The sequence below is a fragment of the Narcine bancroftii genome, chromosome 2, assembly GCF_036971445.1.
Source record: "Narcine bancroftii isolate sNarBan1 chromosome 2, sNarBan1.hap1, whole genome shotgun sequence".
In the NCBI taxonomy this organism is placed as follows: domain Eukaryota; kingdom Metazoa; phylum Chordata; class Chondrichthyes; order Torpediniformes; family Narcinidae; genus Narcine; species Narcine bancroftii.
In genome coordinates, this window is record NC_091470.1 from 300,314,829 (window position 1) to 300,336,172 (window position 21,344).

The following is a 21,344-nucleotide window of genomic DNA, read 5'->3' on the forward strand; positions in this document are numbered from 1 at the left end:
TCATAAAGAGCAGAAGTGGATATGTTGTATTCACTGGTAGTTTCCTTGCCCCAATGTGACTTTTTAAAATTAATTTATTTTAAGTATTTCATTATGCAATTTTTAAAAATAACATGATTTAAAGTAATATCAGATTAATTGAGCAATAATAAGTATATATTCATTTTAAAATTGGCAGTTGAAGTTTTAATGCATTTTACATTTGTTTTCCAATTTATACAAAACATGTCATTTTTATTTTCTTGTTAGAAGTTGCGTGCTGTAGGGTCTGAAGCAGGAACTGTTTCTCCCAGTGAGGTAAGATGAAGTGACAAAATTGGGAATTGAAAATGGCAAGTTGCATTCTGACATTTCAGCAAATTGCAGAGATAAGTGAATTATAAATTTAAATTGAGAAACTTTTGAAGTATTTTGTTTGAATGCAGTATCAGTTAATCAAACTTGAGAATGCTTTTAAGGTGATGCTCTGATGGTGAGAAAGGTAATGGGGAGGAAAATTTAAAACCAAAACCGGCAAAGCTTTGGTGATTAATTTTGGAGCATTGCATACACCCCCAGGTACGTTTTTATGTGGATATCTTTTGTAAATAAATTGGATTCAAATCCCAATTTCTAGGTGCATAGGATTTAATAAAAAATATAAATTACCTTTTGAGTTTCCAATAATGATTTCTTTGAGTCCAATAAATCTCTGTAAAACCTGAGACATTTTCATTGGTAATCCTAGAGCCAATTTACTTGTGTTTGTCATGTTGTATCCAGTTTCTCATTCTTTCACATCTGAATGTTTCAAATTGTATTCATTTAATTCTACATACTTGTGCATTAAAATTTTTCTTGATTGCTATATTTGTGATCCTACATTTGAAGGTATTCATTTCCTCAACTTCTAGTTATTCTCTGAGTACTAGAGAGAGGGTTAATTGTACTCCGGAATCCTACTTTCCAGCACACTAAGGGAAATTTAAAGTGGACACCTGGACAGCAAAAATGCATTCATCAGGATCCTCTTTATTGACTACTGTTTGGCATTTAACACCATCACCCATGAAAATTGATCAGCAAACTCCAAGACCTGGGACTCAACACTATTGTGTAATTGGATCCTCGATTTCCTCACCTTCAGACCTCAATCAGTGAAGATTGGCAAGAAGATATCTCACAATCTCCATTAGTACTGGAGCAACATAAAGCTGCATTCTTAGCTCTGTGCTCACTATACACCTATAACTGAGGCCCTGTACAACAACAATATAGTCTTAACAATTGCTGACGATACTTCGGTACTGGGTTATATAAAAAGGGGCGTTGAGTTAGCATACAGAAGGGAGATTGAAAATTTGGCTGAATGGTACACCAACAACTCACTATCATCAAAACCAAGGAGCTGATTGTTGACTTCAGGAAGGGAAAATCGGAGATGTATGATCCAGTGATTGGGGCATCAGAGGTGGAGAGGGTGAGCACATTTTAAGTTCTTGGAGTTTAGATGGAGGAACTTTCCTGGGCCCAACACACAATTAGAATCATGAAGAAAGCTCGTCAGCGCCTCTACTTCCTCAGAAGTTTGCGAAAGTTTGGAATGACATTGGAAACCCCGGCAAATTTCCAAGATGTGTGGAGGAAAGTGTGCTGACCAGCTGGATCATTGTCTACTATGGGGACACCAATAACCCTGAGCGTTCCCCTGCAAAAGGAAGTGGACACAACCCAGGACATCACAAGTAGAAACCTCCCCACCATCAAAAGATCTCCAGGGAACTCTCTCGTCAGAAAGCAGCAGGAATCAAGAATCCACACCATCCAGCACGTACTCTGTTCTTACTGCTGCCATCAAGAAAGAGGTATACCACAAGACTCACACCACCTGGTTCAGGAACAGCTGCTGCCCCATCCACCATCAGATTCCTTAACAACAAACCCTCAATCAGGGACTCATTTTTGGATTCTTTCTTTTGCACGTTAATTTTTTTTCTCTGTATTGCACAGTCAGTTTGTTTATATTTCTTTATTTGTTTACTTTTGTACGTTGAGTCCGTTTTTTTATTTTTGCACTGCCGATAAGTGGTAATTTTGCCTTGCCTGCAGGAAAAAGAAACTCAAGGTTGTATGTCATGTATGTACTCTGACAAAAAAACCTGAAATTTGATTGACTGTTCGCCTGTCAATCCATATCTTTAGGATGTGGGTGGAAACAGATGCACCTGGAAGAAACCTATGCAACTCCAGAGAAAATATATAGATAGCTCCTGAGGTCAGAAATGAACATTGGTCTTTCGCACTCTGAATCTTTGGGACAAACCAAGGTCTGAAGGAGGCCATTTGCAATAGTGTAGCATTTCCTTCATTGCTGTACTGAAATGTAGGTGTAAGTTGTGTTCTCATGTGTTAGGTGTGTGGCTGGCAATCATGATGGCCTAATCCTGCTACGAGCCTGCTGCAACTGAGCTGGACTAATTTGCATCAGCATGCATTCCCATATTTCCATTTCACCTCCATCTTCAGTTGCAGAGTCCTAACTCTAACTTCTAAAATTGCTAAATTATTAAATATCGACTCTTCACTCTCCTCCATCCATAGTCATTTCAAAGCCAACTTTTTAAAGGCTTTTCACCATTTTTTTTTAAACTTTATTTATTTGAAAAATTATTAGTAATCATACAAAATACAGCTCATAACAAGATTTTTATATAAAAGAAAAAAAGTAAAGAATTTTTTAAAAATTAAATCCCCACCCCCCTCACCCCTTCAGCCAGCTCTCTTAAGGAGAGCCAAAGATATATATAAAGAAAAACAAAAAATAAAATAAATCAAAATACATCTAAATACATATAGTCCAAATATAGTGACCACTTTTTAACAAAAAAAGAATAATTATCATGCAAAACAAATGTAATTTTTTCCATAACAATACAAGCTTTCATTTCGTTATACCATCGCATTGTATTAATCACTATTATTTTTCCATGTACTTGCTATACATTTTCGAGCTACGGACAATGCTAAATATACAAATACAATTTGAAATTTCTCCAACCCCAATCCCTTTAAAGGAGTCATATAGCCCAATAAAAAAATGGATGGATCTAATGGTAACTTAAACTTCTACAATTTTTCCAAAATTAGCTTAATTTCTTCCCAAAATGGTTGTACATATGTACAGGACCAAACAGCTTGTAAGAAAGTTCCAACACATGTACCACATCTAAAATAAGAATCTGAATTACTAAAGCCATATTTTTTTCAATTTCTCAGGAGTTAAATATAACTGATGAAAAAAATTATAATTAACCATTCCATATCATACATTCGTCAATTTAGTAACACTATCATGACACATATCCGTCCAATATTCTTCAGGAAAAACAAAAGTTAAGTCATTTTCCCATTTGAGCTCAGATTTCTCCCATTCCGGCTTATCCATATTATCTTGTAATACTTGATACGTAACAGAAATATAGCCCTTTTTAGGTATAGAAGAAATCAAAGACTCTAATTCCGACAATACAGGTAAAATTATCTCTCTACCATACATATTTTTTACCAACGATTGAAGTTGATAATAAACAAATAAAGAATTTTCAGCAATATCAAAACGTTCTTTCAATTGAGTAAAAGAAAGGAACTAACCTTCTACAAAATAATCCTGCAATGTTTTTATACCCTTAAAATCCCAATTCTTTAAATGACTATTAAATAATGAAAAAGGAATAAGCTGATTATTATATAATGGCATTAAAATAGATAATTTACCTTTTGATCCTATAATCTTATTCTTTTTTGTCCATAACATCAATAGATGTTTTAATATTGGTACGTTATTCTCACGTAATACATTTTTATTCCACCAAAATATAAATTGATGTATTCCAGTTTCAGAGGTACATGCCATCTCAACTTTAGCCCAACTTGGAGGCCGATCCAAATCCATCAAACCACTAATAAATTTAAGTTGGGCTGCTTCATAATAGTTCTGAAAATGAGGTAATTGCAATCCACCTAATGCATACTTTCAAGTAAGTTTAATTAATGCTACCCTGGTAATTTACCTTTCCATAAAAAATTCCCTAGTGACTTTATTTAAGTCCTGAAAAAAGTTCCTTGTAAGAGAACATGGTATTGATCGAAACAAATATTGAACATGTGGAAAAATATTCATTTTAATACAATTAACCCGACCAATTAGAGTTAACGGAAAGTCCTTCCACTTCATTAAATCTGCTTTAATCTTTTTCAATAATGGAACATAATTTATATAAAGATTCACAATTATTCCTAAATATTTAATTTTATCCGACCATTTCAAATTAATAACATTTTTATAAACTGAATAATCTCCTTCACCAACTGGTAAAATTTCACTTTTATTCCAATTAACTCTCTCCAAATAATGATCCATACTGTAATAAACGTTCCTGTAAGTGCGGCAAAGATTGTTCTGGATTTGTTAAATATATCAAAACATCGTCTGCAAATAAATTAATCTTTCACTCTTCATCCAGAACTCTCATCCCTTGTATCTGTTCATTTTGCTGTATTAATTGAGCTAATGGTTCAATGACCAATGCAAACAGGGCTGGTAACAATGGACAACCCTGTTGGGTAGATCGTGTCAGTTTAAACAGTGATGAAACTTGTCCATTTGTCACCACCCTAGCAGTCGGGTTTGTATATATAAAACTTTAACCCAACCAATAAAAAAGGTGCCAAATTTAAACTTTTCCAAGGCCTTAAATAAAAAAATTTAATTCGACCCTATCAAAAGCTTTTTCCACATCAAGTGCAACCACCATTGATGGTTAGGTTGTTGCCGGTATGCATTGATCAAACTAATTAATCGAAGAATGTTATCTGAAGCATGTCTGTTTTTAATAAAACCTGTTTGATCTACATGTATCAATTTAGGTAAATAGCAAGCCGATTTGCTAACATTTTAGGTATTATTTTATAGTCCACATTCAATAAAGAAATAGGTCTATATGAAGACACCTTTAACGGATCTCTATCTTTCTTTGGAATTACAGTAATTAAAGCACTAGAACAAGATTCTGGTAACTCATAATGTTCAGTCACTTGTTGTAATACCTCCCCAAACACTTTTCACCATTTCAGACTTGCATATGTACTTGGAACAGGAAGATTGAAACAAAATTAAGTTTGTAAAGAAAAGCTATGCCTGCCTCTATTTTTGGTTATGTGGAACAATCCTTGCTAAAAGCCTACACAGTCAAGGCTTCTCAACTCTTCCTCTGCTACATGGACAGCTGCATTAGTGCTGCCTCATGCACCCGCGATGAGTTTGTCAGCTTCAACGGTTTTGCTGCTAACTTTCACCCTGACTTCAAATTCACTCGATCCATCTCTGGCAACACTCTCACTCCACCAGTCTCCACATCCAACATATTTTCCTCCAATAAGTCAAGTCACCTTTATTTATCATTCATACCATGCTCGCACGGTAAAAATGAGAACATTTCTCCAGAAACACAGCATATTTACATAAATAAAAGTTAGAATATAAGTTAAACACATTAAAATATTAAGATGTATACAATGAAGTCTACAATACACTATCCACATATGTTCTGAGAATTCAGGATCCTGAAGGCTTGTGAAAAAATAAAGTTGCCCAATCTGGACCTAACGACCTGACTGCTATGGTACCTCCTACCAGATGGTAGAAGGAAGAACCGTTTATGTGAGGGATGTGTGGAGTACTTCACAATGTTTATTGCCTTTTACCTGCATTGAGTGTTGTAGAGTCCTTCATGGTAGGAAGAAGCCCCCCAATGATATTTTCTGCTGACTTCATTATCCTCTGCAGGGTCTTGCAGTCCAAAGAGGTACAGCTTCCAAACCAAGTGGTGATGCAGTTGGAGAGGATGCTCTCAATACATCGTTTGTAGAATGTAGTGAGGATGGAGGGTGGGAGATGAACTTTCCTCAGCCTTCGCACAAGTAGAGACACTGCTGGGCTTTCTTGGCTATGGAGCTGATGTTAAGGGATCAGGTGAGATTCTCAGCCAAGTGCACTCCAAGGAACTTGATACTCTTGACGACCTCAATGGTGGAGCTGTCAATGGTCAGCTATCGAGGGTCCCCTTGGGCCCTCCTGAAGTTGACAACCATCTCTTGTTTTTTTTTTAAACATTCAGATACATTTTGTTGGCTCTGCACCAGTCTGTTAGCAACTGCACCTCGTGTCTGTATGCTGACTTGTCATTCTTACTGATCAGGCCCAACGCAGTCGTGTGGTCAGCAAACTTGATGATGTGGTTTGAGCTGTGTTTAGCTGCACAGTCGTGGGTCCTCAGAGTGAACAGGAGTGGACTAAGCACACAGCCCTGGGGGGCCCCGTGCTCAGTGTGATGGTCTTGGAGATGCTGTTACCAATCTGGACTGCCTGAGGTCTCCCCAACAGGAAGTTGAGAATCCAATTGCAGAAGGAGGTATTTAGACGTAGCAGGCTCAATATCCTTATCAGGGTCTGAGGTATGATTGTGTTGAATGCCGAGCTGAAGTCAACAAACAGCATTCGAACATACAAGTCTTTGTTTTCCAAGTGAGTGAGGGCTAGATAGAGGGTGGTGGCGATGGCATCATTTGTAGAGCGGTTGGATTTGTATGCAGGGGATTGAGTAACGGGGGTAGCAGGAGCTTGATGTGCCCCATGAAGAGTCTCTCGAAGCATTTCATGACAATGGACGTGAGTGCGACGAGGCAGTCGTCATTGAGGCAGGACGCAGACAGCTTCTTCGGTATGGAGACAATGGTAATGGTTTTGACGCTTCTCATGGAAATGTTAAAGATGCCGGTGAGAACATCTGGTAGCTGAACCGCATATCTCGAGCACTCTGCTGGGAATGTTATCCAGTCAACCACCTACAATGTGATCCCACCACCATTCACATCTTCTTCATCCTTCTCCATCTTCTGTAGAAATCGCACCCTCTGTGACTCCCTCATCCATTAATCCTTCTCACTAATTACTGTCTTGGTACCTACCCAGGAGCACAGACAATGCTGCACTTGTGACCACACCTCTTCCCTCACCACCATTCTGGGCCCAAAATAGTCCTTGCAAGTCAAGCAACACTTCACTTATGAATCTGAAAGGGAAGCTCATGGCATTTAATGCTCCTGTTGTGGCTGATTCTACATTAGAAAGACTAGACACACACTGGGAAATCATTGAACATCTTCGCTCTGTCCATTGCAATAATGGGTTCCTCCAAGTATCCAACCACTTTAATTTCATACCCTATCCCACAACATGTCTGACCGTGCACTGCCAAACTTAGGGCATTTCCTTGCCTACCCTTTCTCCTCATCTCTCCCCCTCTCCTTCTCTCCTCTCCCCTCTCCCCCTCTCCATCTCTCCACCTCTCCCCCCCTCTCCCTCTCTATCCTCTCCCTCCGTCCTCTCCCTCTCTGTCCTCTCCCCCTCCTCTCCCTCTCCCCTCTCCCCTCTCCCTCTCCCCTCTCCCTCTCCCCTTCTCCCCTCCCCCTCCCTCTCAGTCTTCCCCCCACCCCCCCTTCTCTGTGTCACCCTCCCCCTAGTCTCACTCCCTCCAGCCCTCCCTCCCCTGGTCTCTCCCTCCACTGCCTCCCTTCTCTTCCTGCACCGCCACTCCTTTTAGTCTCTCCTTCCTCACTCCCACTCCTCTGTCTCCCCCCCCCCCCCCACACTTCTTGGTCTCTCCCTCCACACCCTTCATGTCGCTCGATCTCTCTCCCTCCACCCCATCATCCCCGGTCTCTCCCTTCCCCATCCCCTGTTCTCTCCCTCCCCCCCCCTCAAATGTAAGTGATATCATATACCATCATCCTGTCTGTTTGCATGCCCATTCTTATTTCCAAAATGCACCTGTCCATGATTTACAAAAATGAATCTGTTCATTCTTTGACTTCAGTATTTATTTTGTTAGTCTTATCTCCTGAAATAAAATAAAACAGCAAAACAATTAGAAATGCTCATGCCATGCAGCATTTTAAGGGACAGAATTTTTCTGTGATTATTTCAGCTTTGAACTTCTATTTTTTTTTCCCAATTATCTCTACCTGAGATGCATTATTATAATTTTGATTGTTGACTACATTTCAATTTCAAGTCTTCAAGAAGGCTTCCAAATTATGCTTTGGGTGCCAGATCATTAAAATGCGTAAAAAGAACAGTAATCTCAGTAGCTAATCTGTTGAACAAATTATTTCCCTTTGGTCTTGACTGCAGTTATTTTCCTCTGCTGTGAACTTTGCCTCTTTACTACTTTCATAATGCTGTCACTGATCGTTAATCTCATGGACTTTAATTTTCATCACAAGCCTGAGATGGTTATGCATTATCAGAAGTTGTTTTGCAAGAGCAGGTCTAACCTTTGTTGGATATTGCTCTTTGAAATTCACGTGACCTTCTAGTGCATACTGGTGAGATGCTGGTGGCTTTTGGCTAGTTTTTCAGTTCTTACTAAATTGGCATGCATATATAATGCTGTTTGTCTAGGAGACTATTATTTATAGATAAAACAGAGGGTTGAGGAGCTGCCAGCTTTCAGCCATTTACAGTTTATTTTGGGCTTGTGCGCATGCCATGAAGGATGAAGTTAAAAATGAATTAGAAGTCACTTGCCAGCACACCTGACCTTCCACTTCTCCACTGATCTTGCCATTGAGTACAATGGCAAAGTAATGACCTGCTGATGAAGAGGTCTGAATATGTTTGCCTGTGGGTTCAGTAACCCCGTTTATTCACACACCACCTCCCCTGTTCTAAATCTATGGAATAAAGTATTTTCTGTTATTTGTATCTTGGTGTATTTTTAAAGTTGCCATGCCATGTTTTTAATGCATTTCAATGATTTTAATATCACTGATTGGCCATCTTGCTCTCGAGTTATGATATCTAAGGCCTCCACTACCTCATCAGATGTTTGTGGGTGCAAAGGATCAGCTCATTCAGCCCTCTGCATCTGGAAGAATTAATTGCAGGTGGAGACTATGGATCGTAAGTCGTGAAATGGGCTGGGTCTGTGTTGCACAATTATTCTAGTGCTCAATTAGATAGAAGTGGGGAATTTTGCCACAAAGTAAAAATTCTTAACTTCGTGTCTTCCGATGTAAGCTTTATTAAAATGAACTTGTACAGTAGCTTTTAATTGGGGGGGGGGGGGGGGGGAAACAAAGTGCTGTCAAAATGCGATTTCATACTTAACTATGGCGTGGAGGTATAAATTTAAAGTAGGTTCTTTTGTCAAGTTTGATATTCTCTAGTTTCTGCGTAGAGTTATTCAAATGCCATCTTCAGTTTCCAGTTGATCAAAAATAAATTTGAATTGAATTGATCATGGTATAAACATGAAATCTCCATTGAAAAGAAAACAACATACATGTTCTTCTGTGGCAAACAGGAATGATTGCAGGTGATGGAATAATGGAGCAACACACAAAATATTGGGGGAACTCAGCAGATTAGACAATATCCATGGAAGGTAACAGACAGTCAACATTAGAGCTGCAACCCTTCATTAGGACTGCAAAAAAAAAAAAAGGGCAGGTCAGAGTAGAAGGGTGGGGGGAGGTAGAGGAATACAGACATTCAGGCAGAGGAGGAAGAAGGTGGGTGAGGAAGGGAACAGAAATGGGAATAATGCAAGGTGGTCTGAGGAAGAAGTAGAGGGGTAAGAAAGGTGCTCTGTGACTGGAGAGGGTGTGGATGATTGAAAAAGGATGGGCAGCTAGAGGAAGGAAGGTGTGGGCAATGGGAAGGTTTGGGGAGGGGAAATAGGCAGGAAAAGGAGGAATGCGCACAGAGAAATCAAGGAAAGTAAGAGCAGGTGTGGAAATCAAGGTGTAAGGTTACCGGAAATTGAAGGAGTCAATGATGACCGTCAAGATGAATACAAGGTGTTCTAATTTGCATGTGGTTTCAACTTAGCCATTAAATAGGTTTCAGGCAGGCATATCAGTATGAGATTGGGAAGAGAAATTAAAATGGCTTTCCACTAGGAAATCCTGGATGTTGTGACTGATGCATGACGAAGCAACTTCATCCAATCTGTGTCCAGTCTCCCTGATATAGAAGAGACCACCTGGTATCACCGGTTGCAGTAGTATCTTCAGATTTGTAGATGAAGCATTTGGAGTTGACTGGGGGCCCTGAAAGGTAGTGAGGGTGTAGGTGCAGGTGTAGCACTTGGTATAGTACTGGGGGGGAAGCGGGGAGACGAGTGGGGCAAGGGGGTTGCAGAGAGAGCAATCGTTGCAGAAAGCAGAGGGGAGGGAAAGCTGTATCTGGTGACAGAAATTGCAGAGAATAATATACTGAATGCAGAGGCTGGTGGGGTGGTAGGTTAGGATGAGGGGAAGGGATAGTTCGAAGGAAGATTTCTGGGAATGTTTTTCTTTTTACGTGGGTTGAAGTGGCCACTGGAACGGCAAGCCTTTTTATTTCCAGTTCAATAAAAAATGGCAAGGTATCGCATAGAATTGCTATCAAAGAGCATCTTGATGTCAGTCCTCTTAGATGATGGTCTAGGTAACCAAATGCTCGGTCAAAGAGTTGCATTTTAAAGAGCAATTAAAGGAAATTAAGAATTTTAAGCAGGGTATTTCTGATGCCTGAACCCATAGCTGACAGACATAGAATGATAGAAATGTGGGATGCTTGAGGAATGCACTGATTTTGGAAGACCAGAGGAGGATGAATATTTAACTGAGCTTACTCGGAGGGTTGGAGGATTGCATACAGAGAGGGAGTTGAACACAAGGATGAGAATTTTAAAATGAAAGTTTGACCAAATGGAGCCAACAATTATAGGGAAGTTTTGAAGTTTGGTTGGTTAATTGATCTTGGGTGTTGGTTGTATGGAAGATGGTCTTGTATGAAATAACAGCAGTATAAACAAGGATTTCAACACAGGCTGCAGGGTGCTGATGACTTGTGGTCGAGGGACCCACATAGGTTGCCAGCTGTGGAGACTGGCTCGTGGGAACCAGATTTCGGAACTTGGATTTGAGAGGGTGCTAAGGGCAAGAAGGGCCCCTGGAAGGCCTTGGCGGGTGGGGGGGGGGGGGGGTGGTGAAGGCTTCCTGATCATATTGGAGGTTTGGACCTGGAGCTCTGGTTGCCAATGGATTGAACATGAGTGTGTGCAGCTGCAGAAGCTTTGGGAGCGCTGGTGGCAAATCCATGGACACTCGGTATCTCTAAAGAGACTCTTTTTTGCTTCTCTTTCTCTTACTGTTAGGGTGCCGGGCAATGCTCTTTATTTGACTTACTGGTGACAAAAGTTGAAGTATATCATGTATATTATATTTTTGTATATTAGTACATGATAAAAAATAAAGGAACCTTGCATCTTGAACCAACAGAAAACACTGGACATCAATTTGTTCCAAAAGATTTGCTTCTTTGAAAATAAAGGGTAGACAACTTCACGCTGAACACAAAGCTAATTTCAGATTTGTTGTATTTTATTTTCATTATTTGTCCCTGTTCTCCACAGTTTTAAATTTATAATCAATTCACCTGTGGTTAAAAAGTGCACATTCCAGATTTTATTCAAGGTTATTTGTATACATTTTGGTTTGACCATGAAGAAATTACTGCACTTTTTAAACAGTCTCTTAATTTCAGGGTACAAAATATTTCGAACATGGCTATGTATATTAAGGTAGTCATGTTTAGTATATCCCTTGTATGCAATGACTGCTTGAAGTCTGTGATTAATAGACATCATCAGGTGCTGAGTATCTTCACTGGTGATGCTCTGCCAGGCCTCTACTGCAGCCATCATCAGCTCCTGCTTGTTTTGGGAGCTTGTCCATTTAAGTTTTCTCTTCAGTATATGGAAGGCATACTCAATTGCATTTAGATCAGGTGATTGACTTGGCCATTCAAGAATTTTCCAGTTTTTAGCTTTGAACAACTCCATTTTTGCTTTAGCAGTATGCTTGGGGTCATTGTCTTTCTGTAGGATGAAGCACCATCCAATAAGTTTGGAGGCATTTCCTCGAACTTGAGCAAATAAGAATGTACACCTCCAAATTCATTTTTCTACTGCCATCAGCAGTTACATCATCAATGAAGATAAGGGCACCAGTGCTTGTGGCAGCCATATGTGCCCAGGAACGTGGGCTTTCACAGATGAGGTGATATGCTATAAATCTTGAGTACACATAGAAACATAGAAGATAGGAGCAGGAGTAGGTCATTCGACCCTTCGAGCCTGCTCCGCCATTCAACGAGATCATGGCTGATCTTAAAGTTCAGTACCCCGTCCCCGCCTTCTCTCCGTAACCTTTAATACCCTTACACCTGCACACTTTGCTCTTGCCATCACTCTGATACAGGTCTTGGTCTTATCTGTCCACAAGACCTTTTATCCATAATTCTGCAGGCTCTTTTAAATACTTCTTGGAAAACTGTAATTTGGCCATTCTGTTTCTTTGGCTAACTCATGGTTTGCATTTTACAGCGTAGCCTCTATTTCTGTTCATGAAGTCTTCTGTGGACAGTAGTTATTGACACATCCACAACTGCTTCCTGAAGAGTGGTTTTGATCTGTCAGACAGGGTTTTGGTGATTTTCTTCATTATGATGAGAATTCTTATGCTATTAGCAGTGGAGGTCTTCCTTGGCCTACCTGTCCCTTTGCAATTACTGAGCTCACCAGTACGCTCTCTCTCCTTAATATTCAAAACAGTTGATTTTGATAATTCTAAGGTTTGTGTGATCTCTCTTACTGTTTTATTCTGGTTTTTCAGCCTCATAACGGCTTCTTTGACTTTCATTGGCACAACTTTGGTCCTCGTGTTGAAAAATGGCAACTATGGTCTCCAAAGGTGATCAAAAGCATAGAAGCAAGCCTAGCTCTCTTTTACCTACACCAATGAACTAATTAAACATACCTGAGTAATCACAAGCACCCATGAAGCCAAATGTCCCAAACATTATGGTGTCCTTAAATGGGGAAACTATGTGTATATTTAAAAAAAATGTCATTTCTATGCGGTCAAACCAAAATGTATGCAAAAAAATTAAATAAAATATGGAATCTGCACTTTAATCATATGCAAATTGTGTGATTACAGATTTAAAACTGGAGCACAGGGGCAAATAAAGGAAATAAAAATGTCTTTGTCCCAAACATTATGGAATGCACTGTAGGAAGTTCTTGAAACATTAAATTTTGTTGCATTTAGCATATTTCATCATATAATGAGGCTGAAACATTACATTAGTTCAACTGACATAAAAATGTTTTGTTGCTGAGATTTTCATTAGTACTCAGCATCTGATGCCTCTCATGTCAGAGTTCAACAATAGACAGCCAGCATTGATGGATTCCAGTTGCCCTATTAGTGCTTTTCCATGATCGTAATGTTCTGGTGAAACCTTTGACCATGTTCATCACTGACTGCACCAAATTCAGCAGGGAAGATGTCCAAGTGCAAATGTAGAATATGAATTTTCAATGACATGTTGCACTTTATGGTTTTGTATGCTTGAAACATGTTGTCAATCTGCTGGATTTAGTTTGGTGCTCTGTATTTGTCAAGAAAATTCTCAACAGCAACTTTAAATACTCCATGGCTTCATAACTGGCAAACTGTTGTCATGCAGCACTGGTTTCATGGCTTAAAACACTGTGCGCCCACTCGGCCCACTACATAGCCACTACAATGTTTTATATTTTTCAATTTATTCATTTAATAATTGTAGATGTACTTTTAAATTCTTAAATAAAATATTAAAAAAAAAGAAAAGGAATCACTCATTGATCAGAGTTGGAAAATCATGTTGCAGAATGGGTATGTGAACAGAGGCTACATAGTCACCCAAAATAAAATAAAATAAAATATGCACTGCAATGGGCCAAGTCGCACCCAGACCTAAATTATGATTTTGAGGCTACAGTAGGCTGGTGCAATCATTTCATGAGCAGGAATAATCTGGTATTACATCAAAAAAACAAAAAATTGCACAGAAGTTGCCAAAAGATCTTGATCATAAAGTTGTAAGTTTTCACCAGTTTATTATATCTTTCTTCTTTCTTTCTTTGGCTTGGCTTCGCGGACGAAGATTTATGGAGGGGGTAAAAAGTCCACGTCAGCTGCAGGCTCGTTTGTGGCTGACAAGTCTGATGCGGGACAGGCAGACACGGTTGCAGTGGTTGCAGGGGAACAGCGGTTGCAGGGGAATTGGTTGGTTGGGGTTGGGTGTTGGGTTTTTCCTCCTTTCCCTTTTGTCAGTGAGGTGGGCTCTGCGGTCTTCTTCAAAGGAGGTTGCTGCCCGCCAAACTGTGAGGCGCCAAGATGCACGGTTTGAGGCGTTATCAGCCCACTGGCGGTGGTCAATGTGGCAGGCACCAAGAGATTTCTTTAGGCAGTCCTTGTACCTTTTCTTTGGTGCACCTCTGTCACGGTGGCCAGTGGAGAGCTCGCCATATAACACGATCTTGGGAAGGCGATGGTCCTCCATTCTGGAGACGTGACCCATCCAGCGCAGCTGGATCTTTAGCAGCGTGGACTCGATGCTGTCGACCTCTGCCATCTCGAGTACTTCGACGTTAGGGATGAAAGCGCTCCAATGGATGTTGAGGATGGAGCGGAGACAACGCTGGTGGAAGCGTTCTAGGAGCCGTAGGTGGTGCCGGTAGAGGACCCATGATTCGGAGCCGAACAGGAGTGTGGGTATGACAACGGCTCTGTATACGCTTATCTTTGTGAGGTTTTTCAGTTGGTTGTTTTTCCAGACTCTTTTGTGTAGTCTTCCAAAGGCGCTATTTGCCTTGGCGAGTCTGTTGTCTATCTCATTGTCGATCCTTGCATCTGATGAAATGGTGCAGCCAAGATAGGTATTATATGGATTTATTATATGGAACCAGTAGAAACACCAGTTTGCATTGGCAAATATGGAAAGCATGGACGAAACCCTCATGAATTTTGACGTGATGGGCAGTGGAACAGTGGAATGGAAAGGAGTTTAAAACTGTAGGAACTAGAAGTACAGGCCACGAAAGGAACAGGTTTACTGTGGTGTTATCGTGCATGACCGATGGGACAAAGTTAAGACCCATGGTAATCTTCAAGCACAAAATTAAACTGAAAATGGAGTTCCTTGCAGATATTTTTGTTCATTTTCATGAAAAAGGATGGATAGATGAAAATGGTGTAAAACTATGGATAGACAATGTGTGAAACAGGCAGTTAATGCAAAGAATGGCATTTGCTGGTCTTGGATATGTTTCATAGCCACTTAACTAAGAACACTAAAAGTAGATTAGCACTACATAATACTTAGATGGCGGTTTTCTCAGTGGTTTGACGTCTATATTGCAATCACTCGATGACTGCTTGAACAAGCCATTCAAAAAAAACGTGCGCGGGGAATGAAATACATGGATGTCAAATGCAGAAAAGTTGTTTACAAATGGCAGGGCAAATCGAGCTGTGTAACTTCGTGCTCAAGGCATGGGACAAAGTTAAAGTAGAGACTGATAAATCTCTTGTGTAATTGATGGCATGGAAGATGATTTATTGTGGGACACTGACGACGAAGCTGAAGCCACCTCATCAGATACAGACTGGGACCCATATCATGACTGTTTAACAGTGAGTATGGATGTGCTTGCTGCCGTCTTTGATTCAGACGATGATAGCACGAATGATTTTGAAAGGTTCTAAATGTGTTGTTTTCAGACAGTAATAGCAATTTTGAAAATCTGGCGCAGTCAGGTTTTTGTTTTTCAAGGGTCAACTTATATGCCGAATCAGTTTTTCAAGGGTCGACTTATACGCTGGATCAGCGTGGATTGGATTTTGAACTGAATTTAATGTCTTAAAAGCTTATCCAGCGCATAAGTTCCCCATTTTTTGAGAGATTTTTGGGGGTTTCATGACTCCACTTATACCCCGAAATATATGGTAGATGTAACTTGGTGTCAGTTATGAAGGATCCATGATATTAAACAGAGCTGACATCCAGTTAACTTGATGGTAGTTTAAATTGGAGACCTCTGGCAAACATAGCCAGAAAGTTATTAGTTCTATTATTTTAATTTTAAATTCACAGAGCACAAAGTATGAGAGCAATACAGAGATTGAAGGAGAAAGTAAAATATCACATTTTTAAAAAATGTTTTAAAATCTGAAATTTTGAAATAATTGAGGGAATGAAAGGAGTGTTTTCAGCACCAGGGAACAATAGTTGTATTTGAAAATGCTGTTTAAATTTCTGTTCCATCTCATTTAACAAAATATAATATTCTTATTACTTTATTTGGTGAGTAGTTCATAAGTTGATGTTCTTGATCGCTGGTTTTATATGCATTGCCTTGTTGAAGCCTGCTATAGCACTTCCTATGGAAAAGCAAGGATTCAGAAAGCTGAATTTCCATGTTTAACTGTGCATGTGCAAATTTCTGAGATTAGTTTGAGTTTGTCTCCAAGAAACAAGTTCAAATGGCCACATCATTTTTCATAAATTCGGGGCCATATTGTTTAATCTCACAACATTTTGTTTCTAGGCTTAGATGAGATTTTTATCACTAAATAGCACAAGCTACCTTTCCACTTTATGGTTGGAAACTGACCTGAAATTTCCAGCACTCTGCACTCTGCACAATTCATTTTGAATTGAAACATTTTTGCTGTGCATTATTTAGTCTTCAACCAGCCTGAGTCATGAGAGTCAAATTTTACATTATCTTTCTCCTTAAAGTTGGTCTTAGTGCATTTATGATTGAAATAAGAGAAACATGCCTGCATTGTTCCTGAATAGCAGTGTGAAAGTAGGTTAGTTTTTAAAAACTTCTTTAATTCAGTGATAGGTAGAAAAATTTCTTGAGATTCCTATATCAAGCTTATTTTATATATATATTAAGAAAACTAATGGTGTTGGTTTACAGGTTGTCTTGACATGTTCAATAATTTTGCTGCTGGTCTCCTGGATCATGTTATTGGTACCTTTCCTGCTTACTAGTTATATTCCTAAGAGTAGCACACAGTACCCTTTAAGGGAATGAATCATAGTGTTCAACCCTTTACAATATCTTGTACAAACTAAATGTGTTACAGAAAAGACTTCAATTTGCATAGCTGGTTTTCTTGGAATGAAGACAAATTGTCTGTACTTATGCTATGAATCGATCTCTTCTCCTCTCATCTGGATTATTAATAATTGCTTATAAAATTGAATTAAAAATATTTTAAAATGATGTTCATTTTTTTTCCCCTGCAACTTGAGGAGTTGGGCAGCTGACTTATTTTTTGGAGAAAAATGACTGTGGTGGTTTATACCGCAACTTGAAATTGTTATTTTAATTGCTTTTCCATTTCAGAGTTCCCAATATGTTCAATGTGTGGCAGGTTGTCTACAACTGATGCTTAGAGTTAACGAATACCGTTTTGCCTGGGTAAAAGCTGATGGGGTGAACTGGTAAGAATTTCTGGAGCATTCATTTGTTTCATACAAATTAGTCAAGCCATCACTTTAAAAAAAAACAGATGCTGGAGGAACACAGCACGTCTCACAGACTCCATTGGAGGTAAAGATATATAACTGTAACTTTGGGCCTGAATTAAAAGGCTGGGAAGAAGGAAAGAAAGCAGAGGGAGGAGCACAGATCAACAGAGAAAGGGTGATAATTGGACATAGGAGAACTTTTCTCCAGCTCCGCATTCACATAGCCACCCCCTCCCCGATCAATTCTCACCTTCCCTTTCCTAGCCTAACTCCTGTCCAGTTATTACTCTTTGTTGGTCTGTGCTCGTCCCTTGTTCTTTCTTTCCTTCTCCCCAGCTTTTTAAATTCAGGCACCTGCTTTTTACTTGAAGAAAGGCTCCGGCTTGAAACTGGTTATATCCTTTATGTCCTATGGATGCTGTGAGATCTGAGTTCCTCCAGCATTTCTGTATTTTACTATAATCACAGTGTCTGCAGACTTTGGTGTTTCAAACCATCTTTTTAATGCTGCTTTGAATTATTTCAAGGATAGTTAATGCTTCAAGAAAATACATTTGCTCAGTGGATATTAATATACATGAATATAAATCAGAAAAGGTTGGTTCACAAGTGCAGCAGATAATCAACAAGGCAAATGGAATGATGGCATTCATTGCTGGAGGGATTGATTTTAAGAGCAGGGAGGGCCTACTGTAACTGTACTATGAGGGCACACCTGTAGTATTGTGTACAGTTCTAATGTCCTTAGTTCACAATACTTCAGATTTAACATCACCAAACTTTATATAGTTGGAGTATAACTCCTGCCCCCTATTTCAGTCCTAAAGATTATAGAATTTTTCAAAAATTGTCGGTCATCTTCTATGCTACTATTTTTAGCTTTGTTCAACTGCACATGAACTTGGATTTGCTATATTTACAACTTTGTTCCCAATCAGCCTTCTGGCAAATATTTTACGACCCATTTATCATGAAGAATGTGTTAAAGTTGAAAATGAAAGCAATTGTGCTGGCTGTCATCTAATTTGAACTGATTACTGAATAAAAGCACTATGTAATAGTATTGGAGAGGTTGGGAATGGATTTTCTTTTGGAAGAGGAAATATAAAAGTTGGGAGAAGAAAAATGTGAACTTGAGGATTTGAGCCAGATGGGTTGGTTGTTCATTTTCTAATGGAGGCTTCTAAAGAAAATGGGAGTGATGGTTGGCTGTATACAGACCTCTGCCCCATAGCAACTCTGTTTCTCTCCAAAGATTCTGCCTTAACTGATGAATTTCTTTGTACTTAATACTGAGTTCTAATTCTGAGTATCTTGCTCTTAGCATTTAAAATATCATGTTCTGTAGTTTGTTACATTGGCAAGAGTTTGCTTTACATTATATTGGAATATTGCCCTTAATTGCTGGAGGGATTAAATTTAGGAGGAGAGAGGTTATGCTGCAACCGTGCAAAGTACAGGTGAGACCGCATCTGGCATACTGAGTGCAGTTCTGGTCTCCTTACTTGAGGAAGGATGTACTGACTTTGGAGGTGGTGCAGAGGAGGTTCACTAGGTTGATTCCAGGGATGAAGGGGTTGGCCCAATGATTGAGTTTTATGGGACTTTACTCACTGGAATTTAGAAGAATGAGAGCAGATCTTATTGAAACATATAAAATTATGAAAGACATAGTTAAGATTGATGTAGATAAGTTGTTTCTACTGGCAGGGGAGACCAGAACTAGGGGACATAACCTCAAGATTCAGAATAATAAATTAAGGACAGAGATGGGGGAACTGCTTTTACCAGACGGTGATGAATATGTGGAATTGGCATGGTGTGGAAGGTGAAGCAGCAGAGGTGACCTCAGTAAATATATTTAAGGCAAGGTTGGATAGATTTTTACATACTAGGGGAATTAGGGGATATGGGGAAAAGGCAGGTAAGTGGAGATGAGCCTAACATCAGATCAGCCATGATCTCATTGAATCGCAGAGCAGGCTCAGCGGGCCAGATGGCTGATTCCTGCTCCTATTTCTTTTGTAACCAATTTACCCGAAGAGATGTTGATTTTGGAAGAAAATTCCAGCACGGGTAACACGATAGAAGGTTGATTATATAGTATAGATAGTTGCCTACCAATATAAGAATGCTGCAAAACAAAAATGGATAGAACCAATGTAACGTTGTTGAAATTTCTAGAGGAATGAAACCAAATTGAGTCTGTACATAACCTTAAATACTCAACCTTGGATATGATGTACTTTCATTGAAACACTGACTTTTTAAAAATTCTTTTAAATTTTTAAGTAAAGGTTATCTTTGGAATCTGTTTTGATTATTTAAACATTTTTCTGCAACAAAAATATAAATGTAATTGTGTTTTCCCCTTCACAGCATCATTGCAGTTATAAACAACAAATGTGGCTTCCAGTTGCAGTATCAGATGATCTTCTCCTTCTGGCTATTGGCGTTTAGTCCGCAATTATGTGAGCATCTACGCAGATTGAACATTGTGCCAGCTTTGTCTGATATTCTTCAGGAATCTGTGAAGGAGAAAGTAACCAGGATCATCCTGGCAACATTTAGGGTATGTATGTACAAATGTTGATAGGACTAATAAAAAGGACTCCAGATACTGAAAAACTGCAGAGTATTCCCACCATTTTTTGTTATTACAGTGGAACCCTGATGCGATCAGATTTAAAGCAAACCCGGATATAGCGCGATCAGCCAGCAGACCCTTTTTTCCTCTTTCTGAAATTGAAATTGTTTTCAGATCAAAACAGAACAGACCATTAGAAGACAAAAATCATTTTCAGTGAAAGATGAGGTTCACGCACTTGACGGGATCAAGAATAAAAGTTAAACCCAAGTTACACGCACCCTCGGCATACCTGAATCAACACTTCGTGGCTGGAAATCTCAGGAAGATAAGTTATGTGTGTTGCTTTGGAAAGTTGAGGAAGAGGCGGGACTAAAGGCCAAACTCATGAAGATAGCCAAAAATGTCTGCCTTAGATGACTCCCCTTCGGGTGGTTTGTTTGAGCACACTCAGCAGGCCTTCCAATTTCCAGGCCTATTCTCAAAGCTCAAGCCGAGAAGTTTGACCAGCTGATCAACGGAGAAACTTCACAGTTCAAACCTAATAATGGATGGCTAGACGTCATCATAGGATTCATCAAGTGTTGGTGTCCAGAGAAATTCGCTCAGCCAACAGTGCCTCTGCCAGCGAATACCTGGCAGAACTAAAAACTCTTAGAAGGTGGCTATGTTGAAGAACAAGAGTACAACTGTGAGGAAACAGGCCACTGCTACAAGATGATCCCAGACCACACACTGTCTAGCAAAGATGATGCCCATCAACGTGAGGGGTTCAAACAACACAAAGATCACGTGACGTTGTTTCGTGTTAAGACTGGAACACCGAAGTTAAAACCGTTCATGCTTGGCAAATTTTGCTTGCCCCGCTGTTGGCACCATGTCAATGTGAAGTCATTACCGTTCGATTACACACATAGCAGCAATGCTTAGTAAGGGATTGCTTAAGGTGATATGTGTGTGGAAAAACTTTTTTGAAAACCATTGTTTTAATCGTACCTAATTGACTTGTTATGTGCACAGTTCCACAACTTCAAAGGAAATGGGCCATTGACAATTTTTCTCAGGCAAAATATTTCAGTAACAATTGGGTCTCAGACGGCAAAGTCAACCAATCTTTTCTTGGCTTCTCCAATGTAGAGGAAACACATGGATGGCAAGCATTGAATGCATAAATTTAATTGGAATAAGGGCTGCTTTATCTAGAACAGTGGTTCTCAACCTTTTTCTTTCCACACACATGCCAGTTTAAGTAATCCCTATTCCATGCGACTCCCCCTTCAAAACAAGCGTCAC

At 39.5% G+C, this 21,344-nt stretch overlaps 1 protein-coding gene across 6 annotated transcripts in view; it reads left to right on the plus strand.

Annotated features, from left to right (window-relative positions):
• Nucleotides 1-21,344, plus strand: part of atp6v1h (ATPase H+ transporting V1 subunit H) — a 91,633-nt gene that overhangs the window by 38,760 nt on the left and 31,529 nt on the right. For 4 of the 6 annotated variants that reach the window (XM_069921494.1, XM_069921497.1, XM_069921498.1 and 1 more), the window contains 3 exons: nucleotides 250-297; nucleotides 17,340-17,437; nucleotides 19,844-20,036. In XM_069921494.1, the coding sequence (XP_069777595.1) occupies nucleotides 250-297; nucleotides 17,340-17,437; nucleotides 19,844-20,036 (339 nt within the window). The remainder of the gene's footprint in view (nucleotides 1-249; nucleotides 298-17,339; nucleotides 17,438-19,843; nucleotides 20,037-21,344) is intronic. The other 2 variants (XM_069921499.1, XM_069921501.1) reach the window with 1 other exon arrangement.